The sequence below is a fragment of the Dictyostelium purpureum genome, assembly GCF_000190715.1.
Source record: "Dictyostelium purpureum unplaced genomic scaffold DICPUscaffold_90, whole genome shotgun sequence".
NCBI classification, from domain to species: domain Eukaryota; phylum Evosea; class Eumycetozoa; order Dictyosteliales; family Dictyosteliaceae; genus Dictyostelium; species Dictyostelium purpureum.
This window is the reverse complement of record NW_003519427.1, coordinates 61380-76468: the sequence shown is the minus strand read 5'-3', so window position 1 is coordinate 76468 and position 15089 is coordinate 61380. Positions and strand designations below refer to the sequence as shown.

Below are 15089 nucleotides of genomic sequence, written 5' to 3'. Positions count from 1 at the left end.
TTTTTTAATTATTTTTAGCATACAAATAATAAAAATATTTGGTGAACTAAAAAAAAAATAAAAATGATATATAAGTTTTTGTCAATATTTAAAAAAAAAAATATTAACAATTTTCGCAATCATTAATATTATATCGTTTTTATTTTTAGGATGCTCTGGTTTTTTTAGATTTACTATTATTCGGAATAATGTTTGGAGCATTTTGATTTTGATTGTTTGAAATTGGGTTAGGTTGTGAAAGATTATTATAATTTCTTTTTAGATTTTGAACCTGTTGCTGTTGTTGTAAAATATGTTGTTGTTGTAATAGTTGTTGCTGTTGCAGTAATTGTTGTTGTTGATTTAAATATAATTGTTGTTGCTGTAGAGTTGGTGGTAAAGTTGGTTGTATTGGTTGTGATAATGTTTGTTGTATTGGTGGCTTATGTTGTTTATTACTACTTTTGTTTTGACTTTGATATTGAGATATTTGATTTTTTCTTTGAGTTAAAGTTGTTGATCAATTGGTTCGTTTACTACCACCACTATTTTTTGAAGGAAAAGTTGATTTAATATAGGTGAGTTCTTTTCTTTCTATTTTAATGCCACCATAAATCGAGGGAGAAAGAGGAGTTTCAGAATAATCTTCTAAAAGAGTCCAAGGATCCATTTGTGTGAATGTTGATTTAAGATCTTGAATGTTCGAAACTAATTGTGGGGTTTGAATAGATTGCACTGGTTGGGTAGAGCTTAGAGGTGGGGTGGAAGGTTGAGCAGAACCCAATGGTGGGGTAAAAGTGTTTAAATTAGCAGAGCTACTGGTGCTACTAACATTGCAAGCTATTAAACATGCTGGATGTATGATTGTAAATGGTGGAGGAGATGGGTTTGAAGTTAGGAATGATAATTGTTTCTCTAATTTGTTTTGAAGGGTCAATGGGAAATTAGATTTAATTTTTTGATATAGCTCATGTAATTTCTTTTTAATTGAATTCTTTTGATCATTCTGTTGTTGCTGTTGAGGTGGAGGGAGAGGAGTGGGTTGTTCAAATTTATCTGAAATTAATAAATCTAAAATTGTTAAAATTGGGTCAAACAAATTGAATTCATCTTCTGATTGTATAATGAATTTTGATAATAGATTTAATAATAAAATTGAAACCTCTTCCAATTTTTGGTTTGATGATTTTACAATTGATTTTGTAATTTTGATTTGGGTTATTAAAAATGTGATTCTTACAACGATTGATTGGATAATAGTTTCGGATAATGAATGTTCAAGATTAATTACATCGAACGGTTTTGAGAATTGGAAAAATAGTGAAAGTTGTTTGAAAATTGAAAGGATAAAGCAGCTGACGATATTACTAGAGTCCTCAAAGGTAGATAGTATATGAATGATTATATCTGTAAAAGATTCTTGAAACATTAGGTTATCTAAACGTTTAAGTTCATCTGATGAGTCACTAGTAGTATTTGATTGTGGACGATTTAAAATGTATGAATACTTTTGTGGCTGTTGTTTTAATAAATTATTGATTGGTAAATTTTGTTTAATATGATTGATTAGTGGTAAATTTACTAATGGTTGGTCAAAGCTAGACTCTTGATATTGTGACTCTAAAATCGATACGGTTATTTTTATCAGTTCATTTCTGACTTGAGGGAATAATAAAAATATATCCTCATAGATAAATACTCTTTCCCAACCTCTATTCTCTTCAAAATGTAATAATATAAATTGAGTTATAATTGATTCTGGTGAAAAAGTTTCACAATTATTACTTGGTGATGTAATTATGTTATTGGTTGGTGTGGTATTACCATTGGCTTTACTATTATTGTTTGAATTTAATAAATCCGTTGATTGTAATAGTGGTGATTGATTAGGGGATTTAACAGGTGGAGTTGTTGACATTGGTGTTGAAGAGTTAGTATTTGTAGTGGTTGCTGTTGTAGTAGTTGATGGTGACTGTATCATTGTGAGCAAAGGTAAGGTTTTCCATTCATCTAATAAAAGTTTTAAACCGATATATGACAAATAAATATTCCAATAGCAGTTTGAGGAATTTGTAAGTGTGGAGTCTATTACTTTGAAAGAATAGTTTAAACAATTCTCTAATTTTAATGGTTCATATTCAATGATAATTCTTGAATCCTGTTGTTCTTGCTTCATTTCTTCCTCTTCCTGTTGTTGGTGTCTAACATTCCCTAAAATTAAATAAAATAAATATCTGGTTTCGATTGGATTCAAATTGAGCTCTTTAATTTTTTCAATTGAGTTTTCTGAAAGGAATATGAATTTTGAATCTGGATCGGTTAAAATCGAACAAATATTTTGAAATGTTTTTAAATGTGTACTACTATTGGATGGATTTGACAATGGTTCGTAGTGATTATAAAGCTTACAGAATGTTTGGAATATTTCTAAGTATGTGGAAACCTTAGATTTGTTCATCATCTTTAATCTTATACTGAGATGATCGATGGATGCTTTAATTTTATTATTATCACCTTGACTATCACATAGGACCATACTACTAAGATAGGTAATATCATTACAGAGTAATATTTGGACGGCTCTAATCAAAAACAAAACGTTGGCATTGCTCTCTACTACCTGGTTTGATTGTAATAATGGCAAGATTGAGTAAACTACAATTGAATAGATATCACAGTACTGATTTAAAACCAAGGAGATTAAAAATACAATAATCTTAAGGAAACCCTTATCGTCTTCGTTACCGATGGAGCCGTTATCGAGGTTAACTTGAAGATAATTCTTTAGTTCGTTTAAAAACAATTCTTTTTCATTTGTGATTGAAAATGGTATAACAATTGAAAACTGACATATGATTTGTGATAGTACCATTTGTTGCTTTATAAATAAAAGGAAATTATTTTCATTTAAATTAAAATTTAAAATTGTATTTAATAATTCTAAATATAATTCTTTGTGATACTGTTGAAGGCTATCAGTATATTTAACTTTTAGTTCATTTAAATAGCTATTTATATTATCATTTGAGTTTAATTGATCATCTAACCATTTTAATTGCTCTTCAATTGTTTCTTGTTCTTTTTCTTGTTGCTCTATATTATTATTTAATGCTTTATTAATAATTTCTTTACAATCATTATTAATTTCATTTTTGTCAATATTATTATTTATATTATTTATATTATTCTAAAAAAAACAATTTATATTAGTATAATTTTTACTTTTTATTATTATTTTAATATAAATACTTACAAAATCTTTTTTAAATTTACAGTTAATATTACTTCTTTTTAACCAGGTTGAAACTGATTTAATAGATTGATATTTTTTTATTATATGGTACAAATAAGATTCTACATAAGTTTTTCCGCATATATTATTATTATTATTACCCTCAGAATCAATAGCCATTGATTCTTGAGTTTCTTTCATTTTTTGATCATCATCCTCATCATTGTCTTCATCTTCTCCATCGTCATCTTCTTGGTCGCTTTGTTCATCTGCGTCGTCTTCCATTTCATCACCATCACGATTTTTGAAATCATCATCATCACCTTTGGTACTGCTTTTAACAACCTTCTTATAAATTGTATCTAGTAATGTTATAAATTGGTCTGATGTTATAAATGATAACTCTAATCTATAGGTTGTATAAAATATAAAACTTTGGAGATCTTTTGCTAAATTCCAATGATTCCAGAATACTAATAAGCATTGTAAAATTGAATGATAATTTGAAATTGATTCCATCAATAAAAAGATTTTTTCAATATATGGTTTTGTTATTGGGAATGAAAATCGTCTAAAGCCTTTGGTTAAATTAATGTTATTTGATAATCTAAAGTAATTAAAAATTAAAATATTAAATTAGTTTACATAAAATATTATTATATTAATTATTATAATTAACTTACTCGTTATTATTTAAATTATTATTATTAAAATTTAATCTAATGCAGAGTGACAACCATTCAGTTAAAGATATTTGACTATAATATGATAAAGATCTTAACTTTATCAATATTTTATCTAATGTATTATTGAAATCTAAATTGTATATATCCAAAACAAAACTTTTTATCGAATTTCTAACCTGCTCCATATTATTAATTTCTTCTTGAGACTTTGAAGCATTTGGGAACAATATGGTTCTTCTTTGGTTTCTTTGTTGGTGAATTTCAAATGATGGGAAATCGTTCTTATTAAAAATTGGGAATTCTCTTAAATAAATTTTATGATATTGATTGTTTTTATTATTACTACTATTATCTGTGTGTTGATTGATTCCATTATAATTTTTTGATGATAAATAATCAGTTTCCTCTAAAATACCCCTTGAAATTATATATCTTGCATATGAATTTTGTGAAAAAATTTCATTTCTAATTAATTCTGAAAAAAAGAACCAAATTTTATTCAATTCTATCGAGTTTGGTTTAAAAGTTTCTAAAAATTGAACCAGTATATTTTGTAATGGATGATTCTAAAAATAATAAATATTAGTAAAATGATTACTCGTATTATTGATTATTATAGTAATATTTTGATTTTCTTACCAAGTTATTAAATTTAATTAACAGATTTCTTTCATAAATTTTTAATAATGAACATGCTGATAAAAAAGTAAATGGATAATTTCTAGACGATGTACAGGCCCATTCACAAATCAATAAAATTTTCTCTTTGTCATCTTCTAATGATATATGGTTATCATTAAATATTTCTTGATATAATAATCTTAGATCATAACCAATATAAAATTTATCCAAAGACTTAATCAAATCTGAATAGTTTAAACCCTTATATCTTTGATTTAAAATATTGTTTGGAAATTGATTTTTGTTTTGGGATTGTTGCTGTTGCTGCTGTTGCTGAATTTTATTAATTTCAGAATAGTATTTAGAAATCCATTTAAACTCTGGTGAAACTGTAAATTTTAAATTCTATATTTAAAATATTATTAGTATTTTATTAAATAACTTTTTTTTTTGTATATAACAATAATAATAATATTTGCTTACATTTTGAAACATTAGTTGGTTATATTCGATTTTGTTTATTATGATTTGTGGATAAATCAAATAAAGTAATTCTTTAAAATTTTTAAAAGACATGAATGTATCGGGTAAATTCATAGAGATTTGTTTTGCTATAATTGAGAGCATGGAATATATTCTTTGGTTTGGTGGTGACATTTGTAAATTTAATTGAGTTGCTTGAGTAATTGGTTGTACTGGTTGAATTGGTTGTTGTGGTTGATGGTGCTTTGATGATGATGATACAGAAAGATGTTGTGGTGATGCTGTAATTTTTATTAATTTTTCGTATGCTTTAGTTAAAAACTTTAATGAGTGATATGTCGATAAAATAAGAGTATCTGAATATTGTAATAATAAGGACGATATTAAAACTGCTTCTTCTGGTCTATCGGTTTCATTTAGATGATCAATAAGCATCGATAAAAATAAATCTCTATTTAAAAGTCCCTCTGTAAAATTCCACTTTATTAATCTCTCAATATAAAGTATACCTGTATAGCTATTTGTGACTGCATTTGGCTGCTGTTGTTGTAATGGTTTTTTTGTATTGCTTTCAATTGTTGTATTTCTAATTAATGCAAATAAACTTTGAACTATAGTTTTTGTCCAATCATTTGAAGGCTCTACTGTTTTATGCTTTGGCTATAATATATTTGGTATTAGTAAAAAAAGAAAAAAAGGATTTTAAAATATAGTTAAAACTTACCATATTACCATATACAATTTTTGTATACCAAGTGGCCCTAACTAAAGGAACCTGATTATCTAAAAACATTTTCAATAAAGTCTCACCTTTGTAACCATGTGGTACAGATGATGCTAGTTTTTGTAATGGCTCATTACCTGCCAATTTCAATACCCAGCTCTCTCTATGACTTGCCGACCATGCCTTTTGCTCTGGTACTGCTCTTTTATTTGCATTTTTATTCATTGTAGGTAGATTTTGTTGAGTCTAAAAAAAAAATTGATTAATATTCTAAAGTTTAAAAATTATTGTTTAAAAAGTTAAAATTATTACCTTTTGGGTAGAATTCTTTTTCCATTCAACTTCATAAATTGATTGTAATAATTGTTCTTTTGCTTTTGGAAAATCTAAATTTTTAAATATTGCACTTGATGATTTAAATTCATCCTTTATAAAAAAAAAGTAATTAAAATTAGTAAAAATTCGTGGTAAATCAATATAAATATAAATCTATTATTTTTCTTACATGTTTAATAATTTCACAAAAACCTCCTAAAATAAAAGCTTGTGTTAATGTATCTTCCTCTGCATTTTCGTCTAAAGGATAAAAATCGGGTGGCCCCAAACCTGGACCTAAATCCTTTCTATCAGGTCTTTGTATTTCATATTTCTTCAAACCATTATTTCTATTTAATTGTGTTTGTGAGTGATATTGATGAATTGGTGGTTGACCTGGTCTCCTAATTTGTTGCTGCTGTTGTGTAATTGAAGCCTGTGGCTGTTGTTGCGCTGCTATTGGGACCTGCTGTGGTATAGATTGAATTGGTGGTTGCTGAACCTGCATAGGCTGTTGCTGTTGGTGTTGTTGTGGATTCATTTTTTATATCTTTAATTTATATATTGTTATTATTATTATTATTATTATATGGTATATGTATATATCTGATTTTTTTATATATTCTCTTCTTTTTTAACAAAATAAATAAGGAATTTAAATCATATCTAAAACTATAATAGTGTGAGTGTTTTGAATGAGTTTCTAAAGAATGAACTATACTGTATTGTTTATTATTTATTATTTATTATTATTTTAGGTAATTAATAAATAATTATGGTTATTATTATTATTATTATTATTATTATTATTATTATTATTATTATTATTGTTATTATAATCTTATTTTATATATAATTATTTTATGAATTATATTAAGACACACCATTAAGATTATTTCTATATTTTAAAACTAAGCATCTATTTGACCGTATGTATGTGTTTAAGATATAGAGGAAAAATATTTTAATTTGATGGTGTTGCTGAAAAAAAGGTAATAATTAATAAATTTATTTATAAAAAAAATAATAATAAAAAAAAATAATTAAATTTAAAAAAAATATAAAAAAATTTAAATTTTTTTTTTTTTTTTTTTTTCAATTTTTTTTAATTATTTTTTAAATTATTTATTTTTGTTCAACAAGATTGTTTTTAATAATTAAATTTCCTATTGAATTAAATAAAGAAATTGGACTGTAATGTATAATCGTTTATTTTTATAAAAAAATTTTAAATTTGGTGTGTTTTTTATATTTTTGTAATTACTTACAATAAATGTTTTTGTTTTCTATATTTTATTATATTCTATTTATTTATTATTATTAAATATAAAATAATCCCAATTATATTAATATAATTATAATAAAAGATAGATATAATATGATATTGCCCTTGTTTTTTTTTTTTTGTATCCAATCTGCAAAAAAAAAAAAAAAAAAAAGAAAAAAAATTTTATTTTTTAATTTTTTTTTTTAATTTTTTTAAAATATTTTGTGGGGGTGAATGTCAAGCCAAGCCATATTCGAATTTTATTTTTACTCTTGATAATGTGTTTATTATAATATTAATTAATTAAAATTTATTAATATTATTATAATTTTTTAGTTATTATGGATGAAAATGTATTAAAAAATATTCAAAATAATTATAACGATTTTCAAGACACATTAACAGAAATTAATTTTCAGTATGACCAATCAGAAAAATATTGGAATAGAATAATAGAATTGTTTGAACCATCCCCAAACGAAAGAAATAATGGTAATGAAAGTGCTTCATTATCTACATCAAACAGCAGTAGTGGCAAGAATGGTCAAATACTAATTAAAATTAAAGAGCCTATCGAATCTATCAAATCGATAGTAGAAGATGTAAATAACAAATTAAATAAAATGAACGATCTGTTGGAAATTTCGAAAAACACTCTTAATCAAATCAATAATTTAAATGATATCAATGTAAGTATTCTAAAAGCTATGTTTCAATTGGGAAATAATTTAAAATTACTAATGTTTTATTTATTAATTTAGTTAATTTCAAATAGAGGCAAGAGCAAATCAGAAATCTCGATTGTGGATCTAATCGAATTTATGACAATGATATTTAATAATTTCGAACAGGATTTCCAAATGAAGAAAACACTATTCGACGATATTAAAGAGTATATGGACCCATCCTCCAATCAATTGAACCCAAATCTGACAACAGACAAATTAAACACAACCATACCCATGTGGACTTTGAAACCTTTGGAAAATTTAAAAAATTCAAGTTATGTATCTGAAAGATTAAAGTTATTTAATTCAATTTTAAAACTTAATAAATAAAATATAAATAAACAAATAAGTTTTATATTGGTTAAAAGACAAAAAGAAAAGAAAAAAAGAAATATTAAATTACACAATTTGTCAATGGTTTTTTTATTATTATTATTATTATATGTTGTCTTCTTTCTTTAATTTTTTTGATGGGTGTTTAACACCTTTTGGGGAATCTTGTAATGTTCTAGCTTTACCTGTAATGGATGAATCTTCAGTATTTTGGTCATTAAAAATTTCGTTTATGTTTGTGTGGCTTTTTCTGCTGTTTGTTGTTTTATAAGTGCTTTGGAATAACTTTTCGCAATTATTTATATAATAAATGGAAGATGAACCTGTAAAACCAAATATAAACTCTTCATTCTTTAATTTTGATAAACCTAACCATCTAGAGTCTACTCTTAAACCTGTAAAATGATCGACACCACTTGATCCATTCCATTCACCTGCTAATACCTCTGAATCCAATCCACCTACATAACAGATTGAAGGATTTTTATTTGAAAATTGAATTGATGTAATTTCATATTTTAAACAATTCTTCCAATTACCACAATTGCTCCATTTCTTTGTATCAAAAACACTGACTGTTCTATTAGCACCACCTACTGCAATATATTCAAAGTTTGTTGAAATACCAATTGAATATAACCAATTAGTTGATGGCTAAATAATTAAAATACAATTAGTATTACAAAATAATAATACATATATATATATTTATTAATAAACACCTACGGTAAACTTTTGAATACATGAATTATTTGTTGATTGTCTTGGGTCATAAATTTTTAATTGATTAAATTCAGTAACAGCTAAAAGAGCGCTATTTGATTTTTCGTGATTAAAATATTGGATTTGGGTTGGATTTTGGATTAATTGAATAGATTGTGCTAATTGATCACCTTTAAAAATTTCGATTCTTTTTTGATAGAATTGAGTTCTTGCAAAAATAGATTGATCCGATGTATTGAATGACAAACCTGCCCAACCTAATTCTGTAAATCCATCACTTTCGCCCTTTGATGAATCAATTGTAAATGAATTTACTAAATCTGATTGATGATAGTCTGCAATCCAACAGCTACCACTTGAATCAATAGCTGATACTCTTTTATTATCCTCTGTTGATGAAATTGATTGGATTTCATGCTTTAATTTAGTTTCGTATAGTTTCTCTTCGACTGTGTCAATTTTAAATGGTGATGGTATACCTTTAATTTTAGAAAATATTTTTTTTTCAATTTTTGGTAAATCGACCTATTTATTAAAAATGTTTAATTTTTATATTAGTAAGTGATAAGTAATATATTCAAATAATAGATATAAACAATAATACTTACTTTAACTTTAATAATCTTATTTTCACTTGCCACTATCGATTCATTTTTGGTTAATACTAAAGATCTGTTGGAGTTTAATGAGGCTGGTGAGGTCTTGCCTAATGACTTAACCTTGGCTGTATAAATATCACAAGTTTCTTCCATTGTTTTTAATATATTTATAGTTTAAGTAAATAAATGAAAAAATGAAAAAATAATAAAAAAAAAAAAATTTTAAAAAAAAAAATTAAAAAATAAAAAAAAAAACGAAAAATAAAAAAAAAAAAATTAATTGAATACATTTTTGATTTAATTTATTAATTTATTTATTTATTTATTGTTGGGTTTCGTTCCAAAAAGATTTTAATGAACTAGATAAAACTGTAAATAGTACACCTGAATAAAAACCACTAAAGAATCCTTTGGTTTTGAAGAGGTCATTTATAACATAGATTGGGTTTGATTTTACAAAGTCGAATGAATCTTTTTCATCTTTTTCGTTTGTTGATGAGTTGATTAATTTTCTGCAATATTGGTTTGAAATATTTATAAATGGTGAAAAAATGGCAGAATTAAAGGCAATGGAAGCGATTTGGTTTGAGAGTACTAAATAGATGGCTTTTAAAAGTAATCTTTTAGAATCTGACATTTCATGATCTTGGTAATTGTCCACAAAGTATTCTGTGAGATAATTATTGACAAAATCTACAAAACGGTTTTGAATCATATTGATACCAACAAAATATACCAAGTTTGTAATGGTTTGTTTTGGTTTATTTTTTACAATTTCAAAAAGTGATACTTTTGGTGACTCTTGTTCAACAAATAACAAACTTGAGAAATAGTTGAAAATTGGAAAATCAATTTCGTATATTGTGACAAGGAATTTGTATCTTGTATCATTATCTTTAATAAATGTATTGGCTCCAAATAAATGAGCAATATTGATTAATGCACCACATCCAAATACTAAATAAGATTTACCAATATTTTTTAAAAAACTCTTGATTTGATCTGATTGAGTTGAAATTCTTTTGATTATCTGCAATGAGTTTTCTTTGCTGGATGTAGTAGCTTTTGTCTCAAATGCATTTAAAACAACTGATGCTAAGAAAAAATTATTTTTTTGGATATTTGGAAGTATTATTTCATTATAAAGTGACATTGTTGATATTTAAACAAATTCGAAAAAAAAAAAAAATTAATTTTTGAAAAAAAAATTTAAAATTAATTTTTGAAAAAAAAAAAAATAAAATTAATTTTGAAAAAAAAAAAAAAAATAAACAAATATATAAATGCGGATATTATTCCAAAATATTTGGTTTTGGTATTATTAAAATAATTAATTAAAACTTACATAAGAAAAATATCTTTTGAATAAAGTTTGAAATAAACAAATTTTATAAAGAAAAAAAAGATATGATTTGGTTATGGTTATTATAATTAAACTTTTTAGCTCATAAAGACGATTCAAAAAAAAAATCTTCAAAAATTAAAAGAAAAATAAAAAAAAAAAAATAAAAAAATAAAAAAAAAATAAAAAAATAAAAAAAATAAAAAAAAATAAAAAAAAAAAAATTTATTTTTTTTTTTAATTTTTATTTCTTTTACACTAATTGATCAAAAAAAAAAAAAAAATAAACTTTCATTTTTTTTTGCTATTCAAAATTTTTTTTTAATAATTATTAAAAAAACACCCACACACACACATCACCAAACATATCACTACACACATATACATCTATTTATTATACATACACAACCCACCACCAAAAAAGTTTTTTTTATTATAAATAAACACAAAAAAAATACACATAAATCAACGATACCCCAGTCAATAATTTATATTTTTAAATTAATCTCATCCTCTTTAAATAATAGTTTTAATTATACAATTTTACAATACAATTTTACAATACAATAATATAATAATACAATACAATAATATAACAATAAATAAATAAATAAATAAATAAATAAATAAATAAATAAATAATGGCGGAAACATTTATAAATAAAACTATTGAAACCAATCAAAGATTTATGAAAAAACAACAACAATATGCAGAAACTATTACACAAGTCATTAAAACATGTTTAGAAGATCATAGTATAAATAAAATAAATTCATTAAAAACTTTATTACCAGCAATAGAAGAGGTTGTAGTAAAGTAAATATCTTTATTCATTCATTATACACTATTATGATAAATTAGTTTTAAATATTAATATGTTTATCAATTAAAAACACTTTAGGGAATCACCAATTTGTGGATATTTAATGTATATATTGGCAGATAGCTGTAGAAAATGTAATTTATATGAAGATTCAATTCATTTTGGTAATCAATCTTTACACATTAGAGAAATATTATATGGAGAAGATAGTAATGAAGTTTGTATATGTTTGGATTTACTATCATTATCAATGTTAGAGTTTTATCAGTATGAACAATCATCTAAAGTATTTTTAAGATCATTCAAAGGTAAAGCGTTGGGTGGTTACACTACGTTTTCACAATTAGTTTTAGATATCAATAAATTTATAGTTTCAATTACAGAGCAATCAAGTGTACTAAAAAAGAAATTGCAACTACAACAACAAAAACAACAATTTAAAGTCAATGATATCCTTATCAATACATTAGTGGAATGCAATCAATGTTTACAAAAAATTTATTTTGAATCCCTCAAAGATACAAGCAACCAATCACAAGAAAGAACTGCTGAAATTAGAAAAGCACTCATTTCATTATCAATGGAACAGTCAAAATTACAATTGAATGATAAAAAGTATTTAAACGCAATAAAAACATATCAAGAAATTTTAAAAATTTTAAATAATTCAGGTTTAAAGTAAGTTTTGGTTATTTATTTTTATATATATTATCAATGTTTTATATTAATATATATTTCTTTTTTTAGGGAAGAAAAATTAATTTATGAATCATTAGTTTTAACCTATGTAAAAATTGAAAAATATGATCAAGTTAAAAGTACAATTGATTCATTTATACAAATGGGAGTCAAATGTTATAAAGTACCATCGATCGATATAGCATCAGTATTATGGTTCAGTGGTAAAGTGTTGGAAGATCAATCGGATAGAGCATCACAAACAAAGCTTTGTGATCTAGTAGACGCATTACGTTATTATCTCTGTACATTTAAAATATCAAGAGAAATTGGTGGAGTTACCATTGGTGAAGAGTCAACAGCAGTAGCCCAAAAGAAAATTCGTGAAAAAATCGAAACTATTCTCTACAACAATCGTCCATTAAAGCCAGAGGAGGTTTTAACATTAGTAGATGGAATGATCCGATCGACCACTACAGATTTCCTTTTAAATGGTTCAAAAAGTCAAAATTGGTTATTAAAGTATGTCTATCCAGATTTTATGGCAGAAGATGCGCTTCGTGAAAAATTCGATCAATTACCCACTAAAACTGGTTTCCTTTTCAAGATGAATGGTTTAATGAAGAGTTGGAAAACTCGTTGGTTCTCTGTTGAGCGTGATCTTTTATCCTACTATAAATACAACAACGATCCAAAACCTCAAGGAGAATTACAAATACTCGAGATTAAATCTATCGAAATTTTACCAAAAGATAAAAAATTCAAACCTTATGTCCATTGTTTCCAATTGGTTCATCCCAAACACACTCTAATATTAGCTGCTGAAACTGAAGAGGTTATGAAGGATTGGGTAAATATTTTAAATAAAGCAAAGCAATACTGGGAAGATTGGTCAAATATCTCTTTAAGTCTTTAAGTCTCAAGTAAATGAAAATAAAAAAATAATAATAGAAACCATCTAATAATCTAATCTAAAAAAAAAAACTCAAATAAATAATTGTAGCAATATTGTAAAAAAAATAAAATAAATTAAACATTTATGTGACCAAAATAAAAAAACTAATTATTATATAATTTCTATTTACAAAGATATTTATTTACATTTTATTTATTATTATTATTATATTATTATATTATTATGTATTATATTTTAAATAATTTATTATAGTTTTTAATAAATTCTCTATTTTTTTTTATATTTGAACGTGTTACAATTGAGATTTTGGTGATGATTGGCTTTGATTTTGGTTTTGGCTTTTGTGGGGATACCGATGATGTATTATTATCACTGCAGTTATTTGTTTGTGGTTCTTCTTTGACATTGTAATTAAAGTTGTTTAAAATTGGATTTATTTTACTTGAACGTGTAATGATAGCAATTTTGGTAGGAATTAATGTGGTGGTTACATTTGGCTCTTTTTTAATTTTTGGAATATCTTTGGATTTTAAAACCTTTTTTCTAATATTCATATTATTTGATGTTTTTCTACAATTTGATGAACCATAAAGAACTTGATTTAAATTGCATAATTGAACTCTATTTCTTTTTTGTAAGTGACTTGATCTTCTAGTAATAATTCTAACCATTTTTGATTTAATATAGTTTTTTTTATTTATTAATATTAAGTATATATTTATTTTGTTTATTTTTTAGTTTGTTAATTAATGAAATAACAGCATTGAGAATCCATCATTTTATAGTTTTTTTTATTAAAAAATTTTTTTAAGAAATAATTTTAAATTTTATTTTTAGAGGAAATTTTAAAATTTTTTAAAAAAAAGTTTTTATGTGGAATTAAAAAAAAAATAAGAGAATAATAATTCTCTCGAATTGTAAAATTATAAAGTTATCCGGTGGTTATGTATTATAAACATTACTGGTTAATTTAAATCATTTGCTTTAAAAATCTTCACTTAAAAAAAAAAAAAAAAAATAATAAATAAATAAAATAATAAAATTTTGGATTTAAAATAAATAAATAAATAAATAAATGAGTAAAGAGTTAAAATAATTATAAATATAAATGTACACTAGTGTATTTGTTTATTTTTTATTTATTAAGAAAGATTTATTCACGAATTATGAATAATTTATTTCCCATTTTATTATCTCTTATTTCCATATCTTAATTAGATTGATTGTTCTTTTTGATAATGCATTGAGGTTTATTGAACAGTTCTACTTCTTCATATGTTCCAATTTATTTATTATTTTTAAAAATGGTTTTTAAATAAATTTTTGTTTAAAAAATAAAAAATAGAAAATTTTTTTTTTTTTTTTTTTTTAATTATTATTAATTATTGATGATAAGAAATTTTTTGTTTCCTCTACCCCATAATGAAACCATTATCTAATATTTCTTATAATATTATTTGAATAATAAAATTGAACAATTATAGTACTCAAGGAATGAATATTAAAATAAAAAAATATAGTTATTATACTTTCCTTAAAGTGGAGTTTTTAAATTTAATAATAAAAACTATTATTATAAAATCTATAGTGGCAATATTAGTTAAAAATTATTATTATTTTAATTTAAAAATGATGTCGC

At 23.9% G+C, this 15089-nt stretch overlaps 6 protein-coding genes across 6 annotated transcripts; 2 read left to right on the top strand and 4 right to left on the bottom strand.

Annotated features, from left to right (window-relative positions):
- Positions 1–499: 499 nt before the first annotated feature.
- DICPUDRAFT_78016 (uncharacterized protein) lies at positions 500–6581 on the bottom strand (the record flags this gene model as incomplete). The annotated part of the gene is made up of 8 exons (XM_003287096.1): positions 500–3166; positions 3233–3818; positions 3895–4463; positions 4537–4923; positions 5002–5661; positions 5726–5971; positions 6038–6151; positions 6231–6581. The coding sequence occupies 8 exons, from the start codon at positions 6579–6581 to the stop codon at positions 500–502; spliced, it is 5580 nt and encodes a 1859-aa protein (XP_003287144.1).
- Positions 6582–7648: 1067 nt separating this feature from the next.
- Positions 7649–8365, top strand: DICPUDRAFT_78015 (uncharacterized protein; the record flags this gene model as incomplete). The annotated part of the gene is made up of 2 exons (XM_003287112.1): positions 7649–7996; positions 8069–8365. The coding sequence occupies 2 exons, from the start codon at positions 7649–7651 to the stop codon at positions 8363–8365; spliced, it is 645 nt and encodes a 214-aa protein (XP_003287160.1).
- Positions 8366–8473: 108 nt separating this feature from the next.
- On the bottom strand, positions 8474–9843 carry DICPUDRAFT_78014 (uncharacterized protein; the record flags this gene model as incomplete). The annotated part of the gene is made up of 3 exons (XM_003287095.1): positions 8474–9022; positions 9095–9616; positions 9700–9843. The coding sequence occupies 3 exons, from the start codon at positions 9841–9843 to the stop codon at positions 8474–8476; spliced, it is 1215 nt and encodes a 404-aa protein (XP_003287143.1).
- A 169-nt stretch (positions 9844–10012) lies between these two features.
- DICPUDRAFT_151225 (uncharacterized protein) lies at positions 10013–10843 on the bottom strand (the record flags this gene model as incomplete). The annotated part of the gene is made up of 1 exon (XM_003287094.1): positions 10013–10843. One exon carries the CDS (start codon positions 10841–10843, stop codon positions 10013–10015), a length of 831 nt encoding a protein of 276 aa, XP_003287142.1.
- Positions 10844–11673: 830 nt separating this feature from the next.
- DICPUDRAFT_151224 (uncharacterized protein) lies at positions 11674–13450 on the top strand (the record flags this gene model as incomplete). Its single annotated transcript, XM_003287111.1, has 3 exons — positions 11674–11849; positions 11935–12534; positions 12604–13450. The coding sequence occupies 3 exons, from the start codon at positions 11674–11676 to the stop codon at positions 13448–13450; spliced, it is 1623 nt and encodes a 540-aa protein (XP_003287159.1).
- Positions 13451–13677: 227 nt separating this feature from the next.
- DICPUDRAFT_78011 (uncharacterized protein) lies at positions 13678–14121 on the bottom strand (the record flags this gene model as incomplete). Its single annotated transcript, XM_003287093.1, has 1 exon — positions 13678–14121. The coding sequence occupies one exon, from the start codon at positions 14119–14121 to the stop codon at positions 13678–13680; it is 444 nt and encodes a 147-aa protein (XP_003287141.1).
- Positions 14122–15089: the final 968 nt, after the last annotated feature.